The sequence below is a fragment of the Myotis daubentonii genome, chromosome 2 (assembly GCF_963259705.1).
Source record: "Myotis daubentonii chromosome 2, mMyoDau2.1, whole genome shotgun sequence".
In the NCBI taxonomy this organism is placed as follows: Eukaryota; Metazoa; Chordata; class Mammalia; order Chiroptera; family Vespertilionidae; genus Myotis; species Myotis daubentonii.
The window spans coordinates 120,814,248-120,839,590 of NC_081841.1; the positions used below are offsets into that span (position 1 = coordinate 120,814,248).

Sequence of the window (25,343 nt, forward strand, 5' to 3'; positions counted from 1 at the left end):
AATTTCTAGGTTGAGCATATACTTTTCATCTGGATTTTAAAAATATAGCCACCCAGAAGTTAAGAGCCTCCAACCTAAAATATTAACATATTCCACTCTTCTACATTCACTATTTATACTGATAGAATCCTAGAATCCTATACATTACACACAATTTCCACTGCATTTTTCTATCTTAAAAATATTCTTTCCATCATGTTTTCCCACACAATTTCACACTTGCAAACTATAAAGAAGTGGATAATTCCCTTATATAAATATAACTTTCCCATACTCCAAGATTATAAAGGTTATCAACAAAATATGATGATAACCCTACAGAGTGAAGCGTCCTGGGTTTGATTCTGGACAAGGGCACATGCCCAGTTTCAGGCTCAATCCCAGTAGAAGACGTGCAGGAGGCAGCCAATCAATGATTCTCTCTCATCTTTGATGTTTCTATCTCTCTCTCCCTCTCCCTTGTCTAAAATCAATAAAAATATATTTTAAAAAATATTGCAAGCCAAGAAATTATGCAATCAAATTCACTTCACCAAAATATCCCATTGAAAAGAAAGAAACAAGAAAACACAAAATGTTCTATTGATTGATTATATGTTTTGCAATCCACTGAGTGATACACAATACATATAAGTACAAATTCTCCCATCATTGGATTTACCCTATCTCAAAGCCAGAGATTTGTGGTGTGATCTAAGATTCATTCATTCATTTAACAAATATTTATTGAGCACTATCATGTGTCAGGGATTTTCTAAGATCTTAAATATAGCAATGCATAGAACAGAGAAAAATATATGCCCTCATGAAATTTATATTTCAATAAGGAGAGATAGAAAATACAATTACCAAAAAAAGAAAATACAATTACATAAATGAGTAAATATAGCATATTAGGTACTAAGTGCTATGAGAAAACTAAAGCATAAGGAGTAGTATTGGAGAGATGGCTAAGAGAACACTCACTAAAAGGATGGTATTTGAGGATACACTGAAGTGGGTGAAGGAACAAGCTATAAGGATATCCAGGGAAGTGTATTATAGGTGGAGGGAAAAGGAGTACTAGTGTGACTCAAGAAGACTGAGTGATGGATAGAGTTATGAAATGAGATGAGAGAAGTAATTGGGGTTCACATCATAGGTCTTTGTAGTCCATTGGCTTTTTCATAGAGTGGGATCAGAAGCCATTAAAGGTTATGAACAGGGGTGGAATGTGATCTTAGGCTACAACAGGATCACTCTAGCTGCTATGTTAAGGGTAGACTTAAGTGGAAAAAGGCAAATGAGTGGGAAGAGGCTGGATAGGAAAATGCGACAATAATTCAAGAAAGAAATGATGGTAATTTAAATGGAATGGCAAAGTGAAAGCGGTGAAAAGTCTGTCAAGTTTTGACTATACTTAAAAGATAGAGCAAACAGAATTGGAAGAAGACTGGAATGGGAGAAAAGTCAAAGATGATGTAAAAATGTTTGCTTAAACAACTTAAATAACAAAGATGCTATTAACTAGCATATAGAAAACTATGTTTGGAGCAGGGTTTTTTATAAGTGTTAACTTATTAATCATCCAAGTTGTGTTGCTGAAAAAGCAATTGGACAAATAAGTCTATACTTTAGGTGAGAAGTTTAGGCTGACACATAAATTGGGGAGTCATCAGTCAATATGCTATTTAATGCTAGGAAAGTGGATAGAATCAATCACAAAAAGTGGGTGCAAATGGACAGTAGAAGTGGTCTAAGGACAGAATCTTGAGTGTCTCCATTAATTAGTTTTAGGAATTTTGTAAAAAGGATACTACTTTATATGTATACCTCAAGATTTATTTAAGTATAAAGTAAGATACTGAAGAATGTGCTTTTCAACAGTGACTCATTAAAACCAGTGAGCTTTTTTTAAAATGTATTTTATTGATTTTTTTACAGAGAGGAAGGGAGAGGGAGAGGGATACAGAGTTAGAAACATCAATGAGAGAGAAACATCAATTCAGCTGCCTCTTGCACGCCCCCTACTGGGGATGTGCCTGCAACCTAGGTACATGCCCTTGACCGGAATCGAACCTGGGACCCTTCAGTCCGCAGGCCGACACTCTATCCGCTGAGCCAAACCGGTTAGGGCGCCAGTGAGTTTTTTTAAAAAAAATTTTCTTTATTGTTGAAAGTATTACAGATGTCCCCTTTGTTTATTTCCCCCCCCCCCATTTACTCCTCCACGCAGCACCCGCCCCTCCAGGCCTTCACCACTTTATTGTCTGTGTCCATGTATGCATATAAGTTCCCAGGTTAATCACTCCCTGCCCTTTCCCCCACCCCCTCCTTCCCTCAGAAATTCATTAGTCTGTTTCATGCTTTTATGTCTCTGGATCTATTTTGTTCATCAATTTATTTTGTTCATTAGATTCCACATGTGAATGAGATCATGTGATACTTGTATTTCTCTGACTGGCTTATTTCACTTAGCATGATACTCTTCAGATCCCTCCAAACTGTCTCAAAGGATAAGAGATCCTTCTTCTTTACAGCTGCATAGAGTTGCATTGTGTATATGTACCACAGCTTTTTTATCCACTCATCTACGGATGGGCATTTGAAATGTTTCCAGATCTTAGTTATTATAAATAGTGCTACTATGAAAGTAGGGGTGCATATATTCTTTCTGATTGGTGTCTTAGGATTCTTAGGATATATTCCCAGAAGTGAGATCACTGGGTCAAATGGCAGTTACATTTTCAATTTTTTTAGAAACCTCTATACTGTTTTCCACAATGGCTGCACCAGTCTGCATTCCCACCAGCAGTGTACTAGGATTCCCTTTTCTCCACTTCCTCACCAGCACTTTTCATTTGTTGATTTGCTGATGATAGCCATTCTGACAGGTGTAAGTAGATACCTCATTGTCCCTTTAATTTGCATCTCTCAGATTATTAGTGACTTTGAGCATTTTTTCATATGTCTCTTGGCCTTCTATATCTCCACTTTGGAGAAGTATCTATTTAGGCCCTTTGCCCATTTTTAAATTAGATTGTTTGTCTTTTGTTAAGTTGTATGAGTTCCTTCCATATTTTTTAAATTAACCCCTAATCAGATGTATCATTAGCAAATATGTTCTCCCATACAATGGGCTCTCTTTTCATTTTGTTGATGTGGGTTTTTTTTTCTGTGCAGAAGTTTTTTATTTTGATGTAATCCTATTTGTTTTTTTTTCTCCTTAATTTCCTTTGTCCTAAGAGAAGTATTGATAAACATATTGCTAAGAGATTCCAAATAAACAAAATCAGAAATGAAAGAGGTGAAATAACTGAACCCACAGAAATACAAAGATTGTAAAAAAAAAATACTACGAAGGACAAACTGGATGAAATGGACATATTCCTAGAAAAATACAATCTTCCAAAACTCAATCATGATGAATCAGAAAACCTGAATAGGACAATAACTAATGATGAAATTGAAGTAGTAATAAAAAGACTCTCAGAAAACAAAAGCCCTTGACTGGATGGGCTCAGAGGGGAGTTTACCAAACATTAAAAGAAGAACTAATACCTATCCTCCTCAAACTATTCTAAAAAATTCAAGAGGAAGGAACACTTCCAAGGTCTTTTTTTTTTCTTTATTGATTAAGGTATTACATATGTGTCCTTATGTCCCCATTGTCCCCACCCTACCCCCACTCATGCCTTTACCCTCCTGGTGTCTATGTCCATTGATTAGACTTATATGCATGCATACAAGCCCTTGGTTGATCTCTCCCCCCTTAACCCAGCCCTCCCCTACCTTCCCTCTGAGGTCTGAAGGTCTGATCTTTTTATGAAGCCAGTATTACCCTAATCCCAAAACCAGATAAAGATACTACGAAGAAAGAGAGTTACAGGCCAATATCCCTGATGAACAGAGATGCTACAATGCTCAACAAACTATTAGCAAATCAGACCCAGCAATATATTCAAAAGGTCATATACCATAACCAAGTGGGATTTACGGACTCAATGTACATACTTTTGCGGTTACGTCACCATCTCCCATTTATTTATTTAAAAAAAAGTTCCATCATTTTGACATATGTACATATGTGTTTTATGTTTTTTTTTTATTTATTTACCAAAAGTAAAGGTCAAGAATTGTTATCTTTCTTTTAATTTTTTTTTTTTTACTGTTTCACTTCATTACTGCTGTGTATGTGCTCCATGTGAGTGATGTAGGTGCTTATATAGTTGGGTCCTGACTTATGGACACTTTTCGTGTTACATCGCACCTAGGAATGGATCTCCAATGTAAACTGAGGACTACTGTATTCCAGGGATGCAAGACTGGTACAATATTCAAAAATCAACAAATGTGATACATCACATATACAGATTGAAAGACAAAAACCACATGATCAAATCAATTGATGCAGAAAAAGCATTTAATAATAACCAATACCTTTTATTGATAAAAACTCTCCCCAAGTGATATTCATGATTATTCATGCACCATGTAAAAATCCCTATCTTATCAATATCCCTTACCCCTTTTCTGTAACACTTGTTGAACAATGACAGGTCAAGGGAATACAACTACACCAATATGTTCAGGGGGATAGGAAGCCAAGTAAGAGATAACCCATGCCTAGAGATATTTTAAGGAAATACAAGAGACAAACAAATCAAATGTGCAATATATTTAAATAATTGCTCTCGGTCAAAGTTCTGCACAAAGCCTTTTAGGAACAGAAAAGGTGTGTAATATTGGGAAAAGTAAGCTGAATCTAGAAGGATCAATAGGAATTTGGCAAAATGGATAAAAGACTTAACCGTAGATGGGAAACCATAAAACTTTTAGAAGAATCCATAGGCAGCAAAACAGCAGACATAAGTCGTAGAAATGTTTTTACCAGTACAGCTCCTAGGGCAGTGATGGCGAACCTATGACACACGTGTCAGAGATGACACGCAAACTCATTTTTTTGGTTGATTTTCCTTTGTTAAATGGCATTTAAACATTTAAAATAAATATAAAAAAATATAAATCTTTGTTTTACTATGGTTGCAATATCAAAAAATTTCTATATGTGACACGGCACCAGAGTTGTTAAGGTTTTTCAAAATGATGACACACCAAGCTCAAAAGGTTTGCCATTACTGTCCTAGGGCAACGGAAACTGAAGAGAAAATAAACAAATGGGACTACATCAAAATAAACGCTTCTCTACAGGAAAAGAAACCATCAATGTAACAACAAGAAAGCGCACTGCATGGGAGGACATATTTGCCAATGTTATCTCTGATAAGGGTTCAATCTCCAAAATTTATAGGGAACTCACACAATTTAACAAAAGGAAGATGAACAATCCAATAAAAAAAAATGGGCAAAGGATCTAAATAGACACTTTTGGGAAACAGATCTACAGAAGGCCGAGAGACATATGAAAACATGCTCAAAGTCACTAATCATCAGAGAAATGCAAGTTAAAACAACAATGAGGTACCATCTCACACCTGTCAGAATGACTATCATCAACAAATCAACAAACAAGTGCTGGCGAGGATGTGGACAAAAAGGAACCCTAGTGCAGTGCTGGTGGGAATGCAAACTGGTGCAGCCACTGTGAAAAACAGTATGGAATTTCTTTAAAAAATTCAAAATGGAATTCCCATTTGACCCAGTGATCCCACCTCTAGGAACATATTCCAAGAAATTGAAACACCAATCAGAAAGGACATATGCACCCCTATGTTCATAGCATCAAAATTTACAGTAGCTAAGATTTGGAAATAGCCTCAGTGCCCATCAGCAGATGAGTGAATTAAAAAACTTTGATACATCTAAAGAATGGAATACTACACAGCTGTTAAAAAAAAAAAAAGAACTCTTACCATTTGCAACAGCATGGATGGACCTGGAGAGCACTATACTAAGCGAAATTAGTCATTCGGGGAAAGATAAATACCACATGATCTCACTCATTTGTAGAATATAATGGACAACATAAACTGATGAACAAAAATAGATCCAGAGACATAGAAGCATCGAACAGACCTTCAAACCTCAGAGGGAAGGCAGGGGAGGGTAAGACATCAACCAAAGGACTTGTATGCATGCATATAAGCATAACCAATGTACAGAGATAGTAGTGGGGTGAGGGCCTGTGATGGGGGGCAGAAACAGCGGGGGAGAGAATGATGGGAGGAAAAGGAGACATGTGTAATACTTTCAACACTAAAAAATTTAAATAAGAAATACTCTACTCAGGACACGTGGAGCATAATAACTGGCATTTCAGTGGCTATATATCACAGAAACTATGAAATGTAAAGGTTGACAGATTTTTAGTAAATTTGGCTCACATTTACCTATTGTTCCTTTAAATAATATAATCAATACATTTGTTAAAAAATAGAAAACCACAAGAACAGAAATTGAAATCCTCAGCAAAATTATAATTTTTCATAATCTCAATTCTAAGTTTAAAGAAATAAATGTAGAATTCCATTAAATCTATAAAACATTTATTTTGTACTCTAAATTGTCATCATTTGCACTGATGTTAAAAATTTTAATGTTAAAAAATTAGAGAAAAATACCTAGCCTAAGCTTGTACTTTGGGTTTAATAATATGAAGGCTACTTATATGGGTTTTTTGTACTATAATATTGACAAAATATATATTTTTTCATCTTAGAAATTTTCTTTCTCAGAGAATGAAACACTTGGAAGCAAGAATAGAAAAGTTGGACGGACAAAATGGAGGCCACATTATTGAAATTCAGAAATTCAAATATAAGCAGATCTGCAGAATCCTAGGGGATCATGTAAGATAAATGTTTATTAGCCAGAGAGGCAGCAAAATCTATTTGTGAAATACCAGAGTTAAAACAATTTTCTAAACATAATAATAATTAAAATCTATGGAGAAGCATATTTCTTTTTGACTTTTTTTTTTCCTTTTTCTTTTTCTTTTTCTTTTTTGTCTTTTGTCCAAACTAAAGGGGAATCTCAAAAATCCCAGGACTGCGCTAAATCACATATATATACCAAATTCTCAAAAGATTAAAAACATGTGGATGTATAAGATTAAAATTTTAGTATAAAAGATAAGGTAAAATGTAATTGGTGGTTTAGTAGAAAAGTATTACCACAACCTAAAAGTGACAAGGTTACTAATTCATAAAAAATATATCTCAGCTAGTACATTTTATAAAGTATAGACTTAAATAGAAATCTATCAAAACAGATAGTATTTGGGGAAACTTTACAACTTGATTTATGAGTTCTATGGTGAGATTATTAAGCACTTCTGTTAAAAAACAAGCATAATAAATATTTCCCTTTACTTCACAGTACGTAATAAGACATTAGAAAAGCTGATATAGTTTTAAAATTGCATATAGTGTTTTCTCACTATACAACAATACTAGAGTATCTCTAGCATTTTCAGTGGTTTATAATTCATAAATATATATTTGTTAGGGCCACTCAGTGTAATAAAAGACATACCTAAATTGGCACAGATGATGATGGGAGGAAATGAAAGAAAAAGAAAGCTTTTTCATATATGCTGATAAGAATATTTCTATATTTTATAATAAAATCTGGTGAAATATATAAAACTAAAAGAATAAAGTGTCACTTTAGTTGGGTCTGAATGTTTCTAAAACTTGATAATGCAGTTTCCCTAATGAAAATGAACTTCAAAAAATAAAAATAAACTTCAAAACACTGAAATTCATCAATGCTCCATCCACAACTAAGTGATGAGAAACATACTAGGCACAACCTAAGTTAACACTATTCACATCACATTCGTTGTTTCAGGAAGCTATTTCCAAATTTATAATCTGGAATAAATGCAAAGAATACATGTTTGCAATAGAACAAATAAGCTATTGGCTAACAATAGTGAAATCCTAAGTGAATTCCACGGGGGCCTTACAATATTATTAGGTATTATTTAGTTATAAGTAAATGAATAATTGAGTTTATAGCTATTTTTAAACTAAAGATAATTTCATAAATACATGATTGGTACAGTAAGACCATGTTAATTCTGGGTTTGAAACTGGTAGTCATTAGGACTTTGCTTTGAAAGCCTATCATCTTGGACCTTATTTTCAAAAATTTAATCTGATGTAAAAGATATGTCATAACTTGGGTTTCAAACTTTAGTGCTTCAGAAATGTGTTTACATACTTCATCATGTAATTATAGCTATTTAAGATAGATAAGGCAAATGGTAGCCATATTTCGGAAATATAATTGAAAAATGCAGTTGTCCAGAAGTATCTGTGAGTATGATATCTCTGAAAAGCTGCTCAAAGCTACAGAGTTTGAAGTTAAATTTTTGATGTTGTCACTCTCAATCTATTGAATGGCTGACAGACAATCAAACCCTTCTGGCTGGCTGGCAGCTCATTTTGCCTGGCAGGTGGCAAACAATTAGACACACCAATTTGTGCCTCCTGATGACATTAAAGCATGAAACTAAGTTGTATGCAGGGCCTAGTGATTTGTGTGAAAGCATTTCAAAAATAATACTCTTTGCCGTGGCAACTCATTTCAGACTGCCACCTCCCATTATAGCTTTGAGCAGTGAAGACGACAGACTTGAGTTACAGGCAGTGTGAGGCCGCTTCTGTTCAATCCTTCATCTCGCCCCCTGAGACCTCAATCCCTCCTTTCATCAATATCACCTCATCATTTACATTTGATAGTACTTGAACTGTTGCATATATTAACTACACTGGAGACCCTTTTCCTAAAAAGAATTAAAAATATGCTTTGTGCACCTCAATTTCATTTCTACTTAGAATTATGATTCTGCTCCCATTGCATTTTACATAAAAGCTACCAAGAACAAATCAAAGGGTTCTATTTTTTAAAAGAAATATTCTCAAAATATAATAAATTTTGAATAGCTAAGATTATTGGCACTCAGGTGATTGCTTTGTTAAGATTTATTGGGGGGAAAAAACCCTTTTCTAACAATAATCCAAACTTACACAAAAAATGTGTTACTTACCCTTTATTTGACTAGATTCTCTTATGCAAATTACCATAATTCTCTGTACTTATTGTTTTGTATTTTAACAAAATTTAAATATGTAACTTAAAATTAAATTGAACACAAACTTTCATTACCTTAAATTGTCATAACATTTATTTATAAAACTATATAATTAAACATAATTACATGCATATTTATATGCACTCATAAACATACATACCCAGACATCCCAGGACCATAAACCAAATAAGTGAGATAGAGGACAACCAACATGAAATGGTATAGGAACATCCAAGAAACCACAAGAATGAACCTCCAAATATTAACAAACTATTTTTAAAAGAAATATTGGTCTATATTTATAGACCTCTCTTTCTTTTACTTTTTTTTAATTTTTGACACTTAATACATTTTATCTTATATGAAAACTAGGGGCCCGGTGCACGAAATTCGTGCACTGGGTGTGTGGGGGGGGGAGTGTCCCTCAGCCCAGCCTGCCCCCTCTCACATACTGGGAGCCCTCAGGCGTTGACCCCCATTTACCCTCCAATCGCAGGATCGGCCCCTGACGCAGGATCGGCGTCAGGCCTGGGCAGAGGACCCTCATTTCCCCCCATCACTGGTTCTGCCCCCAGCCCAGGCCTGATGCCTCTGGCCCAGGCGTCAGGCCTGGGCAGGGGACCCCCAGACCCCTCCGATTGCTGGCTCTGCCCCTGGCCCAGGCCTGATGCCTCGGCCAGAGGCGTAGACCCCCATCACCCTCTGATCACCTGAACGGCCCCTTGCCCAGGCCTGACGCCTCCGCCAGAGGTGTCAGGCTTGGACAGGGGACTCCCATCTCCCCCCGATCACTGGCTCTGACCCCCGCCCAGGCCTGAGGCCTCTGGCCCAGGAATCATGCTTGGGCAGGGGACCCCCATCTCCCTCTGATCGCTTGCTCCACCCTCCGCCCAAGCCTGATGCCTCTGACCCAGGCTTCAGGCCTGGGCAAGGGGACCATCATATCCCCCAATCCCCGGCTCCGCCCCCCACCCAGGCCTGATGCCTCGGCCAGAGGAGTTGATTCTCATCACCCTCCGATCACCAATCACTGGATCGGCCCCTTGACCAGGCCTGAGGCCTCCGGCAGAGGTGTCAGGCCTGGGCAGGGGACCCCCAGCTCCCCGCGGTTGCAGGCTCCGCCCCTGCCCAGGCCTAACGCCTCTGGCCTAGGCGTCCGGCCCGGGCAGCGGGGACCCGCAGCTGCAGTGGCCCCGCAATCGTGGGCTCCGCTTTAGGCCCAGGCAAGGGACCCCTAGCTCCCGGGACTGCTAGCTTTGACCGTGCCCAGCTCCCATCGCTGGCTCCACCCCTACTTCCTGCTATCACTGGCCAGGGTGGAAAAGGCACCTGATTCTCCAATCATGGCCGCCTTTGCCCTGCCCCCCAGCTCTTAGCTCCCCCCTGGGTTTCCGATCACTGTCAGTGGCAGGGGGCTTCTTCCTGCTTTCCCTTTCACCTCCCTGCATTGTGCCTACATATGCAAATTAACCGCCATCTTGTTGGCAGTTAACTGCCAATCTCAGTTGGCAGTTAATTTGCATATAGCACTGATTAGCCAATGAAAAGGGTGGCGTCGTACGCCAATTACCATTTTTCTCTTTTATTAGTGTAGATTATTTGCAAGCATTTTTATCTCCTCTAATTACCTAAAAGACAAAAGATTAAATTCATCTTTATATACTAATAATGACCAATGCCATTTATATTTTCACAATAGATTTTCAAGAATAATCTGTAGGACACTGGTTAAAATGTGTATGGGCAAAGTTTAAATTATATTCCTATATAAAAGAAGATAATCCTCACCCTTAAACACCAAAAAATTACTGTCTATAATTTATACAAGGCAGTTTGACTATTTTAGATATTATATTTTGACTAAATATTTATTTTGACATAGGTTAAGAAACATTTTATTTCCTAACTTGATTCTTTATAAAAAAGAGTTGCTTGCCAATCACTTCACACACATACTTTTTTTTGTAGGAAAATGTGTTTTGAACATTCAGAAAGTAAAAAAAAAAAGTATGTAAGCATAATTTGGAATATATATCAATCCCAGTATCAAAGTTAAGTAATACTGTTAGAATTAATGATTATCCTAAAGTAATTTTCTAATGTTGCACATGTTTTTTAAATAGTAGGATGTATTATATGCACACATTCTTTGGCTCTAAAATATTTTATTCTTCTGTGGCAAGTATAACGAATCAGAAAACAAAATTCTTGGTTCTCAACTAAAAGTTCCTTGTACAATTAATATCTGAATATAAACAGATAAATGGGGCCATGTTATAAATCATTTAGAACCTAAAATACCTTTCAGCAATATTTACTTTCAAATGTCTTTCAACAATACTTACTTCCTAATACTTGCTTCAAAATATGGCTTTTACATGGATAATGTAAATTCCATGAGGAAGATGATCACACATTTAAAATTTTTTTCCATATATCTGCATTTAAAACTCAAATTTTAATATTACTTAAGGCAGGCTGCTTAATATCCAACAATTACTATAGTCTTCATTAATAATGTAATGGAATTTTAGAGCCAGAGTAGACCTTGACAAAATCTGGTCTTCCCCATTTATATCCATTAACAAATTAAGTCCAAAAAGATAAAATGACTTCCCCAGTGCAATGTAGTCACTCGATGGTTGATTATGATCAGAATCTGAGTTTCTCTATTTCTAATTCAATGTGATATCCTCCATATCATATTGAAACCCCTTTTATAGAGATATATTATTAAAATGCCATACTATGAGATTAATCAAGTTGGTCTGTCACTTAGATATCATTTGTAGTAAGAATCTATATTAATAAATCTAATGTTTCCAAGACCCCTTAATATTTTTAAATTAACAGATTCAAATTTTCCTTCCATGTGTACAGCACTGTAAGTAATTAGTTCAGTACCTACCTGTCAAAGGAATGAAACTGCATAGGAAGAATAGCTTGCGCTTCTCTTTTCAATGCTGGATCTGGGTATGGAATAGGATCAGGGCCACATTCTGCAATTTCAACTGGAGCAGCGACAAGGCTTTTCAATATTTCCTTGACATTGATGCCTTTGGTTTGACTAATGCTAGATATGGATGGTGCAGGCTTCAAAATTTCACTAGGATTATCAGTTAAGCTTTCTTGTGATTTTTTCACTTCAGAGGACAAAGTGGATAACAGTTCACTCATGGCATCAGGGCCTGCACTAGGCTCTAATTCTGCCCCATTCAAGATGCTAACCACATGCTCCTCTCCAATTCCTGAATCTGTATGAGGAATGGAACTTTCTAGCTGAATATCTTCACCAGGGGTTGGTGTTTCTTTTTCCTTTATAGTGTCTGGAAATGCAGCAGGTGTTTCTGTAATGGAAGGAAATGCTTTCAATAAACTCAGTATTTGGAAACCCAGTAATAATAATAAAATAGTTTCACGTATTAGAGAAAATAAAACCTGTAATAAACAAAAAGTCTGCTATCTGGATGTGCAGGACAACTGGATTAAAACATATCCATATATACCTGTATTTGTTTAGCAACCATCAACAGAACCCTGTTTCTATTATAAGTCATTTGGCATTTCAAAACAGATGTCTCTAAGAATAGGGAACAAAGTTCCCATACAATTTTTCATAACAGCTCATAAATAATTATTATATGAAGTTCCTCTTTTATCATTTTATTGTTAGCAAAAAATATTGAAGATATTTTTTATACTTCTCTAATATTGTCCTTAAAAATGTCATTTTTATAACTTTTATGGTACTTCAATAATCAATGTCTAATTAAAACATTTAAACTAGTTGAAGATATTTTAAAGTTCCAAGAGCAAAATATATAAAATTCTAAGGAGTTAATTGCAAAAATCATGTCAAATGATTAGTTAAAAATAATAGTTTAATCAGAAAATAATGCTCCTCAAAAATTTAGCCTACATGTGCCTTCCTTCAAGAATAATTATTTTAGTATACTTATTTCTTATGAATAAATCTAAACTTCAATTTATGAAAACTTAATTAGAAAAATATAGGTATGAAATACACATATAACATTACCAATTAAAATAGATAAAAAGAAAAATATCTTTAAACTATTAAATTTATATTAAATCTCATTATACAAAGGTTAATATAATAAACTTCTCCACATAATAAATAGGGACTTATGTAACACTTTCAACAATAAAGATAAAAAAAATGAAACCATAGCCAACATATACACACAAATAGTTATAAAATTGTAAATGATGACCTTAAAAAGTTTATATAATCTAGAATATGATGGAGATAATAACAGATCTTAATTTTATAAAGTCATGATGAAGAAGAAAATAAGTTACTGCATGAAAATTATTTGCAATTCCTCCTTAGATTCTTAGTAAATGTTAGTTAGTTAGAAATAATGTCTTCATATTATTCAATATTCCTAATATATAATATTTCATTAAATTCATTAAAATAATCATCTCTCACAGTTCAGTGTTATATTATGTTCTTCCTCATATTTATTAAGTAGGTTTTAGTTTTTCATGTTTGTTTGATTTTAAAATTGAAATAAAATATTAATTAGTGTAACATGATACTAATATTTAAAAAGTGGGTGACCAATATGAAAATCAGGGTAGACCTATTCTTTGATGATCCCAAGACTAAGAATTAAAGCAACTTCACAAAAGTTTTGAGATGAGAAATGATTTCGGTATTACTACTGGCAAAGCACTACAGAAAGAAAAAGTTAAGAGATAAAGATAACAGTTTGGATTTTTTTTAATAAAACCTTGTAAAAGAAGATTAAGACAGAATACCATTAGGAATAAATAGGAAGGGAAAGAATCTAGATGTTTATGGAATAGCTTAATGAAAAAGAAGCATAATGCTCTGCCACTAATTGAGGAAGAAAGCAAAGGAGGAGTGTGTTTGTTAGAAAAATAATGAATTAGATTTTGAATCAATTAAGTCTTCAGAATCTCTGAGATATGTATCTGCAGGTCAAGATAAGTATAGACATATATTTTGGGAACATTTAAACTGAGGTGCTAATAAAAACTTTGGAAGTTTCACAATAACCTTAGAGATACAAAATGAGAAGATGTTGAAGGCAGGTTTTCCACTATCAGTGATATTACTCAATTTATTTAGTACATGTGCTCCTACAGATAATACATTTTTGGAGAGAAAGCAAAAAGAACTAAATAGTAGTATTAATACTTCTGTGACAATAGGACTGAGAATGTAAACGCAGAAACAAAATAAGAACACAAACATCAAGAAAACATCAGTATCATGGTTATTAGCATGGGCCAACTTTTCCTACAGAGTTTAATTATCAAAAGGTGTATAATCAAGTCTACCACTTAGTCTGAATTTAACCGATTTATAGATTTGGCCTACATTTACCCTAACATGATGTCTCAATAGCTTTATTTACAGTGTATTTTACTTCAAGAGGTACGGGAAAATTGTAAATGTTTCAAGTTTTATTAATATGAAGTATAAGCATTTTGCCAGCAAACAAAATATCAAAAGAAATAAAATTTTTAATTTGGTATCTACAGGGGACATATAAAAATATTTATCTATCAAATATCATTGTTTGCTTTTCTATTCAAGTGACTCTCAATGGAAAATTAAAATCTATAACTCATGCCTGGCCAGTGTTGCACAGTGGATTGAGCATTATCCCATGCAACAAGAGGTCACCAGTTCAATTCCAGGTCAGGCACACGCCAGGGTTGCTGGCTCGATCCCCAGTAAGGGGCATGCGGGAGGCACCCAATCGATGTTTCACTCTCATAGATGTTTCTTTCTCCCTCTCCTTTCCTCTTTAGCTAAAAATCAATAAACACACATTTTTAAAAACTTATTAACTAGATACTTAACACTCCAAAAAAACACAATGAAAAGTTTATGAAAATTACCATGATAAAACTTTCTTTTTTTTAACATTATAAAACTTTCAAATGAATCATCAAAATATTTATACAGCCCAGTAGGTGTGGCTCAGTGATGCTGATTTGATTGCTGGTCTGGGCACATGCCTGAGTTGTGGGTTTGATCCCTGATGAGTGGCATGCAGGAGGCAGCCAATTGATGTTCTCTCTCAGGGATGTTTCTATCTCTCTTTCCTTTTCCTTTCTTCTCTCTCTAAAAAAAAAAACCCCAATAAAAATACATTTTAAAAACTAAAATAAATATTTACATGGTAATAAAAACCTTAGTTTTATTTGTACTGTGACTTGAAAAAATATTTCAAAAATGAAGCAAGCAGTAAATTTAATATTTCAACAAAAATTCTATTCAAATAAATATGTTTTGTAAAGCATACCCCGTGATCATGTTACATAGAAACAAAAATTAACACCAATGGAAATTTTTATAATAGTAATTCTTTTAAAAAATAAATCATAGTCAAAATATTAATTTCCTATTACGTATGTTAACATCTTTTACAGAACAGGCTCTCAGTTGATAGCATAAACGTCATATTAGATAACTTACATGTTTTATTGTGACACTCTCATCAGTTTATCCTATATAATAAAAGCTTAATATGCTAAGTGTCCCAATGATTGGTCAAACGTTTGGTCGACCGTTTGACCAGTTGCTATGATATGCACTGACCACCAGGGGGCAGACTCTCCAACTAGTAGGTTAGCTGCTGGGGTCTGGTCGATCAGCACTGGATGAGAGGGCTGGACACGCCCTGGAGAACTCCCGCAGCCCCTCTCTGGCCGGCCAACCTCCTGCAGTCCCTCCACAGTTGGCCAGCCCCCATTAGCCCCAATTGAGATTGGGCAAGATGGCCCCGATTGGCCCCATCACTGGCCAGGCCGAACGACCCCACCCATGCACAAATTTATGGGCTTCTAGTATAACAATAATGCAGAAACATTACTAGCCTAAGTGATCTTAACCTCCTAGGAAACAGACAGTTGGAAGCCAGATGCCTCTTTTCTTTTTACTGTGTTTCATTGAGTCTAATTGAGTTGATCTAATAAACTTTGGGAAAATTATGGGGTTAAGTCCAGCAAATAACATGATTTCTACATAGAGATCTCATTTATAATATTTCTTCATCCAAAAATCTTGTTTTACAGTGACTTATAAAGTGTTTCAATATATCTTACCTATTAAGCTATTCATATTTTCCAAATTCAATAAGGAATAACACGAACAGAAACATTCAGCTCCTTGTTACTAAATATTATGTTAAGATTAACTATTTCATCTTTAAATAGTAATACTAAAGAAACTAAATCACATTAGAGTGATTTAAAATAAAATATTGCCGAAACCGGTTTGGCTCAGTGGCTAGAGTGTCGGCTTACAGACTGAAGGGTCCCAGGTTCGATTCCGGTCAAGGGCATGTACCTGGGTTGCGGGCACATCCCCAGTAGGACATGTGCAGGAGGCAGCTGATTGATGTTTCTCTCTCATCGATGTTTCTAACTCTCTCTCTCTCTCCCTTCCTCTCTGTAAAAAATCAATAAAATACATTTAAAAAAAATATTAATATCTGTATATAACATGTATATTTTCTTTATATTAAATCCAAACAATAGCAAGTTACATAAAAATTAACCAGAATTCCAAAAACATAAAATTTTAAAAATCATTAGAGTTCATTTTATATAACAAAAGAATGTAATAAGCATTGAGTAATTATTTGCAATTATATATATACTAGAGGCCCGGTGCACAAAAAATTGTGCACTCGGGGGGACGGGGGCGTACCTCAGCCCGGCCTGTGCCCTCTAGCAGTCTGGGACCCCTCGGGAGATAACGACCTGCTGGCTTAGGCCTGCTCCTGGGTGGCAGAGGGCAGGCCCAATCCCTAGGTGCAGCACCTGGTTAGGGAGTTGGGGCGCCGCCCCGTCATGCACAGAGCAGGGCGGATTGGGAGGTTGAGATGCCACCCTTAGTCACGCTCAGGGTAGGGCCGATTGGGGGGTTGGGGCACCGCCCCCTGTCACACTCAAGGCAGTGTCGATGGGGAGGTTGCAGCATGACCCCGTCATGCACAGAGCAGGGCCAATCCGGGGGTTGGGGCTCCGTACCCTGTCATGCACAGAGCAGGGCCCATCAGGGGGTTGGGGAGCTCCCTCCTGTCACGCACAGAGCAGGGCCCATCAGGGGGTTGAGGAGCTCCCCCTGTCACTCACAGAGTAGGTCAGATAGGGGAGTTGAGGCACCGCCCCCTGTCACACACACAGCAGGGCAGATCAGGGGTTTGGGGCGCTGCCCTCTATCACCCACAGAGCAGGGCCGATCAGGGGGTTGGGGCACCGCCACTCTCACACTCAGGGCAGGGCCGATGGGGAGGTTATGGCTCGACCCCGTCACACACAGAGCAGGGCACGTGGGGGGGCGGGGGGGGGTTGAGGCGCCACCCTCTATCACCCACAGAGCAGGGACGATCAGGGGGTTGGTGCGCCGCCACTCTCACACTCAGGGCAAGGCCGATGGGGAGGTTATGGCTCGACCCCATCACACACAGAGCAGGGCCCGGGGGGGGGGGGGTTGGGGTGCCACACCCTGTCACACACAGAGCAGGGCCGATCAGGGTGTTTGGGCGCTGCCCCCTGTCATGCTGATTCCGGTGCTGGGAAGCATATTACCCTTTTACTATATAGCGTAGAGGCCTGGTGCATGGGTGGGTGCCAGCTCGTTTGCCCTGAAGGGTGTCCTGGATCAGGGTGGGGGTCCCCACTGGGGTGCCTGGCCAGCCTGGGTGAGGGGATGATGGCTGTTTGCAGCTGGTCACACACCCTTCAGGGTGGGGGTCCTCACTGAGGTGCCTGGCCAGCCTGGGTGAGGGGATGATGGCTGTTTGCAGCTGGTCACACATCCTTCAGGGTGGGGGTCACCACTGGGGTGCCTGGCCAGTCTGGGTGAGGGGCTGAGGGCTGTTTTCAGGCTGGGGGTGACTGAACTCCCAAATGCTCCTTTTTTCCTTTTTTTTTTTTATTCTGGGCCAGCTTTAGCTTGAGGCTTGGCTCCAGCTCTTAGGCCTCCGCTCCTGAAAGTAGGTTTCTGGCCTTTGCATACAATGTTATGAATCTGCTGGCTGAAGTCCGGCGGTATTTGTTACAATGTTTGAAACTGCAGGCTCAGAGGCCTGCAGCCGCAGGCGGGAAACGTTGGTTTCCTCCGTCACTGAGGCAAGCAAGCCTCATGTTAGTTTCAAGCTGCCTGGCTGCCGGTCGCCATCTTGGCTGGCAGTTAATTTGCATATCTCGCTGATTAGCCGATGAAAAGGGTAGCAGTCGTACGCCAATTACCATGTTTCTCTTTTATTAGTGTAGATACTAGAAGCCCAGTTCATGAAATCATGCACAGGTAGGGTACCTAGGCCTGGCCAGCGATCAGGGCCCATCTGTGGGGCAACTGGCAGGGTGATCGGGGCCTCCTGCTCACACTTGCCTTGGCAAGCCTGGCACCACCTACTTGGAGGCCCCACCCCCCATTGCCAGTCGCCTCCCTCTGTGGGGGCGACCAGCAGTGCGATCGGGGGTCACCGCTGGCACCCAACTTGGCTGGCCTGGTGCCACCTGCTCGCCAGCCCCACCCAGCGCCACTGATCGCCTCCCTCTGTGGGGTGACTGGTGGGGCTATTGGGGGTTCCCCACTGGCACCCGCCTTGGCCAGCCTGGTGCCGCCTGCTCACCGGCCCTGCCCTGTGCTGCTGCCGCCACTCGCCTCCCTCTGCGGGGCGACCAGTGGGGTGATCAGGTGCCCCACGGGCACCCGCCTTGGCTGGATTGGGGCCTGTGTGCTGGAGGCAGCTCCAGCATTGCATCTTCCCCCTGGTGGTCAGTGCACATCATAGTGACCACACATCATAGTGACTGGTCGTTCTGCTGGTAGTTCTACCATTCAGTCTATTTGCATATTAGACTTATTACATAGGAGATATATATACACTGAGTGGCTAGATTATTGTGACCACCTGACGTTTGTAGGCAAATTAGCTATAATTTTGTGCTGAAGTTGCTAGAGGGCCAGACCATTATAAATAGGGAAGCAGGTTGTTTACCATGACAGTAAAAGTGATTTTTTCTGAAGATAGGGGTAAACAACATGACTTAACAGCCTTTGAACGTGGGATATATATATTGAGTGGCCAGATTATTATGACCACCTGACATTTGTAGACAAATTAGCCGTACACTGCATCGTATGGGATGTGGAAGCCGAAAGCCTGTTCAAACACCTTTGCTGTCTGCAGTTACCAAGATAAAACATCTCCAATCCGCACAGGAACACAAGGATTGGACAGTAGATCATTGGAAAAAAGTCATGTGGTTCGATGAATTATGTTTCCTGTTGCACCATGCAGATGGCAGAGTGGGAATTTGGCAGAAACAGCATGAAAGCATGCACCCCACATGCATGAATACAACCCTTCAAGCTGGTAGGGGGAGTGTTATGGTTTGGGGCATGTTTTCCTGCCATGATTTGGGCCCTTTAATTCGTGTGAAGCAACGTCTGAATAGCACAACATACCTAAGTATCATTGCTGATCAAGTTCATCTTATATTGAAGGCGTATCCCAATGGAGATGGCTTCTTCCGACAGGACAATGCACCATGCCACGGTGCTCATATTGTGCAGGAGTGCTTTCAAGAACATAAGGGAGACTTTACCTTGCTTAGGTGGCCCCCACAATCACCAGATCTCAATCCAATTGAGCATTTGTGGGACGAAGTTAAAAGAGCCATCAGGAAGCTGGTTCCACAACCATCAAATCTCACAGAACTGGACAGTGCTATTCATCAGCTATGGTGTCAGATTCCTCACATCACCTTTCAACATCTCGTGGAGTCAATGCCAAGAATCGCCGCAGTATAGAAGGCAAAAGATGGCCCAACAAAGTATGGATGAGGTGGTCATAATGACCTGGGCACTCATAACAATATATATCCCACGTTCAAAGGCTGTTAAATCGCGTTGTTTACCCAAATCTCCAGAAAAAAAAATCACTTCTACTGTCATGGTAAACAACCTGCTTCCCTATTTATAATGGTCTGGCCCTCTAGCAACTTCAGTGTGAAATTATAGCTAATTTGACTACAAACGTCAGGTGGTCATAATAATCTGGCCACTCTGTGTGTGTGTGTGTGTGTGTGTGTGTGTGTGTGTGTGTGTGTGTATGATTAAAATTTTCTGTTTGCTAAGTGCATAAAAAGTACTTCAGGAACTCAACATTATTACCAAAAAAAAATGTCCAAAATAGACAAATTATAATTTAGAAGAAACCATTAAGAGGCAAAAAGATACTTTCAGTTGATGCTTTGACTATGATGTGTAGATCTGTTTGGGAGTTTTGATTTCAATGGAAAGCATGGAGCTCTTTGGATTGCTAGTAATCACTTTCATCAAATTCAGACCTTTTCAGACAAATATTTCATCAAATATTATTTCTGCCCTTTCTCTTTCTATCTTTTCTTCTCTAACTCCCATATGCATATGTTGCTTCACTTGATGTTATCTCATAGGTCTCTGAGGCTCTCTCCACTTTTCTTCATTTTTTTTCATTCTGTACCTCAGAGTATGATAATTGCAATGGACCTTTCTTAAAGTATGCTGATTCTTTCTTCTGCCAAGTCAAACATTCTGTGGAGCCCCTCTAGTGTATTTTATATTTTAGTTATTAAATTTTCAAGTCCTGAATTTCTACTTGTTTTTTTCTGTAATATTTATTTATTGAAATTCTCTTTGGTTAGACATCATATTCATACTTTTAATTCTTCAGAAAATATTTCCTTTAATTACTTGAGCACATGTGTAATAGCTGGTTTAAAGTAACTGTCTAAAGTCCAACATCAGGGCATCCTCAGGGGCACTTTCTATTGACTGTTCTTTTTTTTCGCCCTGTGTGTTAGCCTGTTTCTTTGCATATTTCATAATTTTTTGTTGAAAATTAGGCATTTAAAACATATGATGTGCCAATCCTGGAAATCAGATCCCCTCCAATGGGGTTCATTGTGTCTCTGTTTATTGACTCTCCTGAACTAATTCTGTAAAATCTATATTCTTTGACACCTGTAGCCACTGAAGCCTTCACTCAGTCATCAGCTAATAACTGGATAGAGATTGCCTTCAGTATATTGAACCAGTAAAACTTCTGGGATGTGAAAGAAAAATATCCCTGCACTTTCTGTCTGTCTTTGTGGTGGCCAAGATTCAATAAGGGACTACATCTGCAAAAAACAAAACAAACAAACAAACAAAAAACCAAACAAACAAACAAACAAAAAAAAAAACAACAACAAAAAACTTGTACTCACTGCCAGAGATCCTATGTATACACTGGAGCATATTTTCAACACTTACCATGTTTACAACTCTCCCTTGCCCTTTACTTCCTGCATGCACAGGGCCCATAGATTATCCAGAGACATATGATTGGGGCCTTCTCAGGTCTTTCCTGGACCTCTGAGTAAAGCCTCAAGAATATGAACATCTTATTCTCAGATCTCCCTTTTAAGTTTTTGGGTAAGGCTCTTGTTTGCCATGGCTAGTATTGCCACCTCAGGCAGTTGCAATGTTATGAAAAAAAAAAAAAGTTTCTAATAATTATTTTGACAAATGCCTTAGAAATAGGGCTTTACTCACCAAACAAGCACAGATCAGATAAAATAATAATGGAACATTACCAGAGGGAGCTGCCAAACAATGCCCCAAAATGGGACTTTCTAAAACCTGCAAACCTAGTTGGCCTCCTTCCAGTAGCTAGTAGGCTGCCGGTTTTCACCACTGCCATGGTTGACTGGCTGCTGGTTTTCAAGGTTAATGCAGAGCTGGATGGCAAGAGGGCAAATTAAGTCTCCACAAAGCTCACTATTCTCATAAAAAAAACCCTGAAGTTTTCATTGATTTAATAATCTTTGGTTTGGATTGTTTCAAACTTCTGATTACTTTCCAGAGAACTGAAAAGGGATTTTGACAATTTTTGCCAATGTTCTCATTGCTTTTATGGAGGAATAGTTTTTTGAGGTTCTTTCTCTACTTTTTCACAAGTCCTGCATCTAAATGATGTTTGAGCTCCAAATTTTAGAACAGTTCCAATTTGTACATTTCTGTCAAATAGAAATTATAAAATATTCACATAGCCCTAGCCAGTTTGGCTCAGGGCTCAGTAGATAGAGCATCAGCCTGTGGACTGAAGGGTCCCAGGTTCGATTCTGGTCAAGGGCATGTACCTCAGTTGCGGCTCATGTGGGAGGCAACCAATTGATGTGTCTCTCTCACATTGATGTTTCCCTGTCTCTCCACCTCCCCTTTCACTCTCTCTAAAAATAAATAAATAACTAAATGAATAAATAAATAATTTTAAAAATCAATGAAAAAATATCCTCTGGTGAGTATTAAAATAAAATATTCACATAAACATGTTTTGCTCTTCCCTTGCCTTAGCTTATTTGTACTCTTTTTCTCTTCCCAAAGAAAAAGAAATCATACATTTCTCTAATGTAATGGAGGCAGCCAATAACACTAATAATGAAATGCCAACATAGATGTATAAAACTTTTCTTGAATTGCAGAGAAATAGAAACAACCAAATGTGGTATAACATTGTTAATATCAATTAGATAAATCACACATTATATTTTATATTGAGTGGGGAAAAGTAGGTTTACAGTTGTAATACAAATAAATACAATCCTTATATATAGAAAGACAGGGGTTGTCATGACCGAAATAACCGGATGGACAACCAAACAGCAGGCTGTGTGGGGCAACCAGGCCAGCAGGGGGGTTAGTGAGGGATAATCAAACGACTCAACAGCAGGCTGCATGGGGCAACCAAGCCAGCAGTGGGATTAGTGAGGGACGACCAAATGACTGAACAGCAGGTTGTGTGAAGCGACCAGGCCAGCAGGGAGGGCAGTAGGGGGTGACCAGGCTGGTGAGGGGAGGCAGTTAGAGGCGACCAGTCCACCTGAGGGGGATAGTTGGGGACGACCATGCCAGCAGAAGGGGGCAGTAAGGGGAAACCAGGCCAGCAGGAGGGGCAGTTAGGGGCAATCAGGCCAGAAGGGGGGCAGTTAGGGGCAATCAGACCGGCAGGCAGAGGCAGTTAGGGGTGATCAGGCAAGCAGGCAGGTGAGCAGTTAGGAGCCAGTAGTCCCGGATTGTGAGAGGGATGTCCGACTGCCGGTTTATTGGGCCTAAACCGGCAGTCAGACATCCCCGGAGGGGTCCTGGATTGGAGAGGGTGCAGGCTGGGCTAGGAGGACTGCCCCTCATAGACGAATTTCATGCACCAGGCCTCTAGTCTAATCTAAGAAAAGAGAAACATGCAAATTGACCATACCTTCGCTATGCCCCAAGCCATGCCCACCAGCCAATCAGAGCAACTATATGCAAATTAACCCAACCAAGATGGTGGCCGGAGGCCATGGAGCTAGAACAAGCAGGAGGCTTGGTTGCCCCGGCGATGGAGGAAGCCAATCTTCCCGCCTGCCCTGGCCGGCTCTGGCCTCCGCTGAAGGCAACGAAGTTTCAATTATAGAAGATAAATAAACCACAGATACCTGCTTCCAGCCAGCCTCCACTGGGAGCTTGGGAGGCTGGGGACCATAGCCAGCCTTCAAACAGCCATCAGCCCCTCACCCAGAATGGCCAGGCACCCCAGGGGGGACCACCACCCTGAAGGAGTTGTGGCCAGCCTGCAAACAGCCATCAGCCCCTCACTCAGGCTGGCCAGGCACTCCAGCAGGACCCCCACCCTGATCCAGGACACCCTTCAGGGCAAACCAGGCGGCCCCCAGCCATGCACCAGGCCTCTATCCTATATAATAAAAGAGTAATATGCAAATTGACCCTAACAGCAGAACAACTGGGAATGACTGGTCACTATGACACACACTGACCACCAGGGGGCAGACGCTGAATGCAGGAGCTGCCCTCTGGTGGTCATTGCGCTCCCACAGGGGGAGCTCTGCTCAGCCACAAGCCAGGCTGATGGCTGCCAGTACATCGGTGGTGGTGGGAGCCTCTCCCGCCTCCTCAGCAGTGCTAAGGATGTCCGACTGCAGCTTAGGCCTGCTCCCCGCTGGCAAGTGGGCATTCCCCGAGGGCTCCCGGGCTGCCAGAGGAATGTTTGACTGCCAGCTTAGGCCCAATCCCCTGGGGAGCGGGCCTAAGCCAGCAGGTGGTCATTCCCTGAGGGGTCCCAGACTGCAAGAGGGCACAGGCCGGACGTAGGGTCCCTCACCCCGAGTGCACAAATTTTTGTGCACCGGGCCTCTAGTCTATGTAATAAAAGCCCAGCGACCATTACGGCAGAACGACCAGAACGGCCGGTTGCTATGACGCACCAGCTGCAGGGGCCGCCACCAGCGCTGCTGCCGAGCCTGTGGGCCCGGGGCCAGCTGTGTGGCCGCCACCAAGGTGCCGGTAAAGAAGAATGCTAAGGTGGCCAGCATGAGTGTGCAGCTTGACATGAAGGCTCTGTGGGATGAGTTCAATAAACTGGGCACCGAGATGATCGTCACCAAGGCTGGCAGGTCAGGGCGCCCCTCTCCCCGCTGTTATCCTCCCTACATGGCGCCAGTCTCAGGCAGTGGGCTTTGGCTCGATACACGCAAGTGAGACTGAGAAGCTGGGTGGGGGTTATGGCCAGGCCACTTGCAGGTTCCTCTTGGGGCAGGCCAGCTCCTTTTCTCTCCAAGTCCCAGCTTTATCAATAGTCACCTGGCGTGCTGAGCCAGAGGGTACTGCTCAGGAAGGTAGGAAGGCGGTGGAGAAAAACCCTGTGCACCTGCCGCCCGACCAGCAGCCCAGGACCCGGCACCACCAGAAATGGACTGCGTCAAAGCACACTGAGCTTGGAGGGAAGGCAGTTGCCTGTGAGGGGCATTCCCACCAGCTGGCTCATGGTGGATCCCACCTCAAAGGAAACTTGGTCTTTGGCTCCTTAGTTCAGTCTATCCCAGCTAAAGAAGAGCAGCTGGGCACATTTTAGGGGAGAATTAAGACTCTAAAACAGTGTGTTTTTTTCCGTAGAGATTGCTGCCCAGGTGTCTTAGGCCAAAATTCCGGGTGTTTGTGGGGTCTGCCTCTGCCACTGGGGCCCGTGTTTTCCAATTGGCCTGTATTTGTTATAAGGGCCCAAAGAGAAGCAGGGGAACAGTTTTTTGTTGCAATGTATTTGACCAACAGACAAAGGCGAGTGCTGGGCTGTGTCTAATGAATAAACAGAGACACCAGTTCTGAGTCCACCTGGCCAAAGGGAGCTCAGGACCTGTTTGCAGAGCCTTCTGGTGGTTTCTGTTTTCTTGCTGAGTCCACCCTCCCTGGGAAGCCTGGGGC

At 40.2% G+C, this 25,343-nt stretch overlaps 1 protein-coding gene and 1 pseudogene across 4 annotated transcripts in view; one reads left to right on the forward strand and one right to left on the reverse strand.

The window, feature by feature from the left end:
- NBEA (neurobeachin) overlaps positions 1 to 25,343 on the reverse strand; it is a 990,744-nt gene that overhangs the window by 587,810 nt on the left and 377,591 nt on the right. For all 4 annotated transcript variants that reach the window (XM_059684425.1, XM_059684424.1, XM_059684423.1 and 1 more), the window contains one exon: positions 11,949 to 12,387. In XM_059684425.1, the coding sequence (XP_059540408.1) occupies positions 11,949 to 12,387 (439 nt within the window). The remainder of the gene's footprint in view (positions 1 to 11,948; positions 12,388 to 25,343) is intronic.
- Positions 21,120 to 21,228, forward strand: LOC132228995 (small nucleolar RNA SNORA31; annotated as a pseudogene).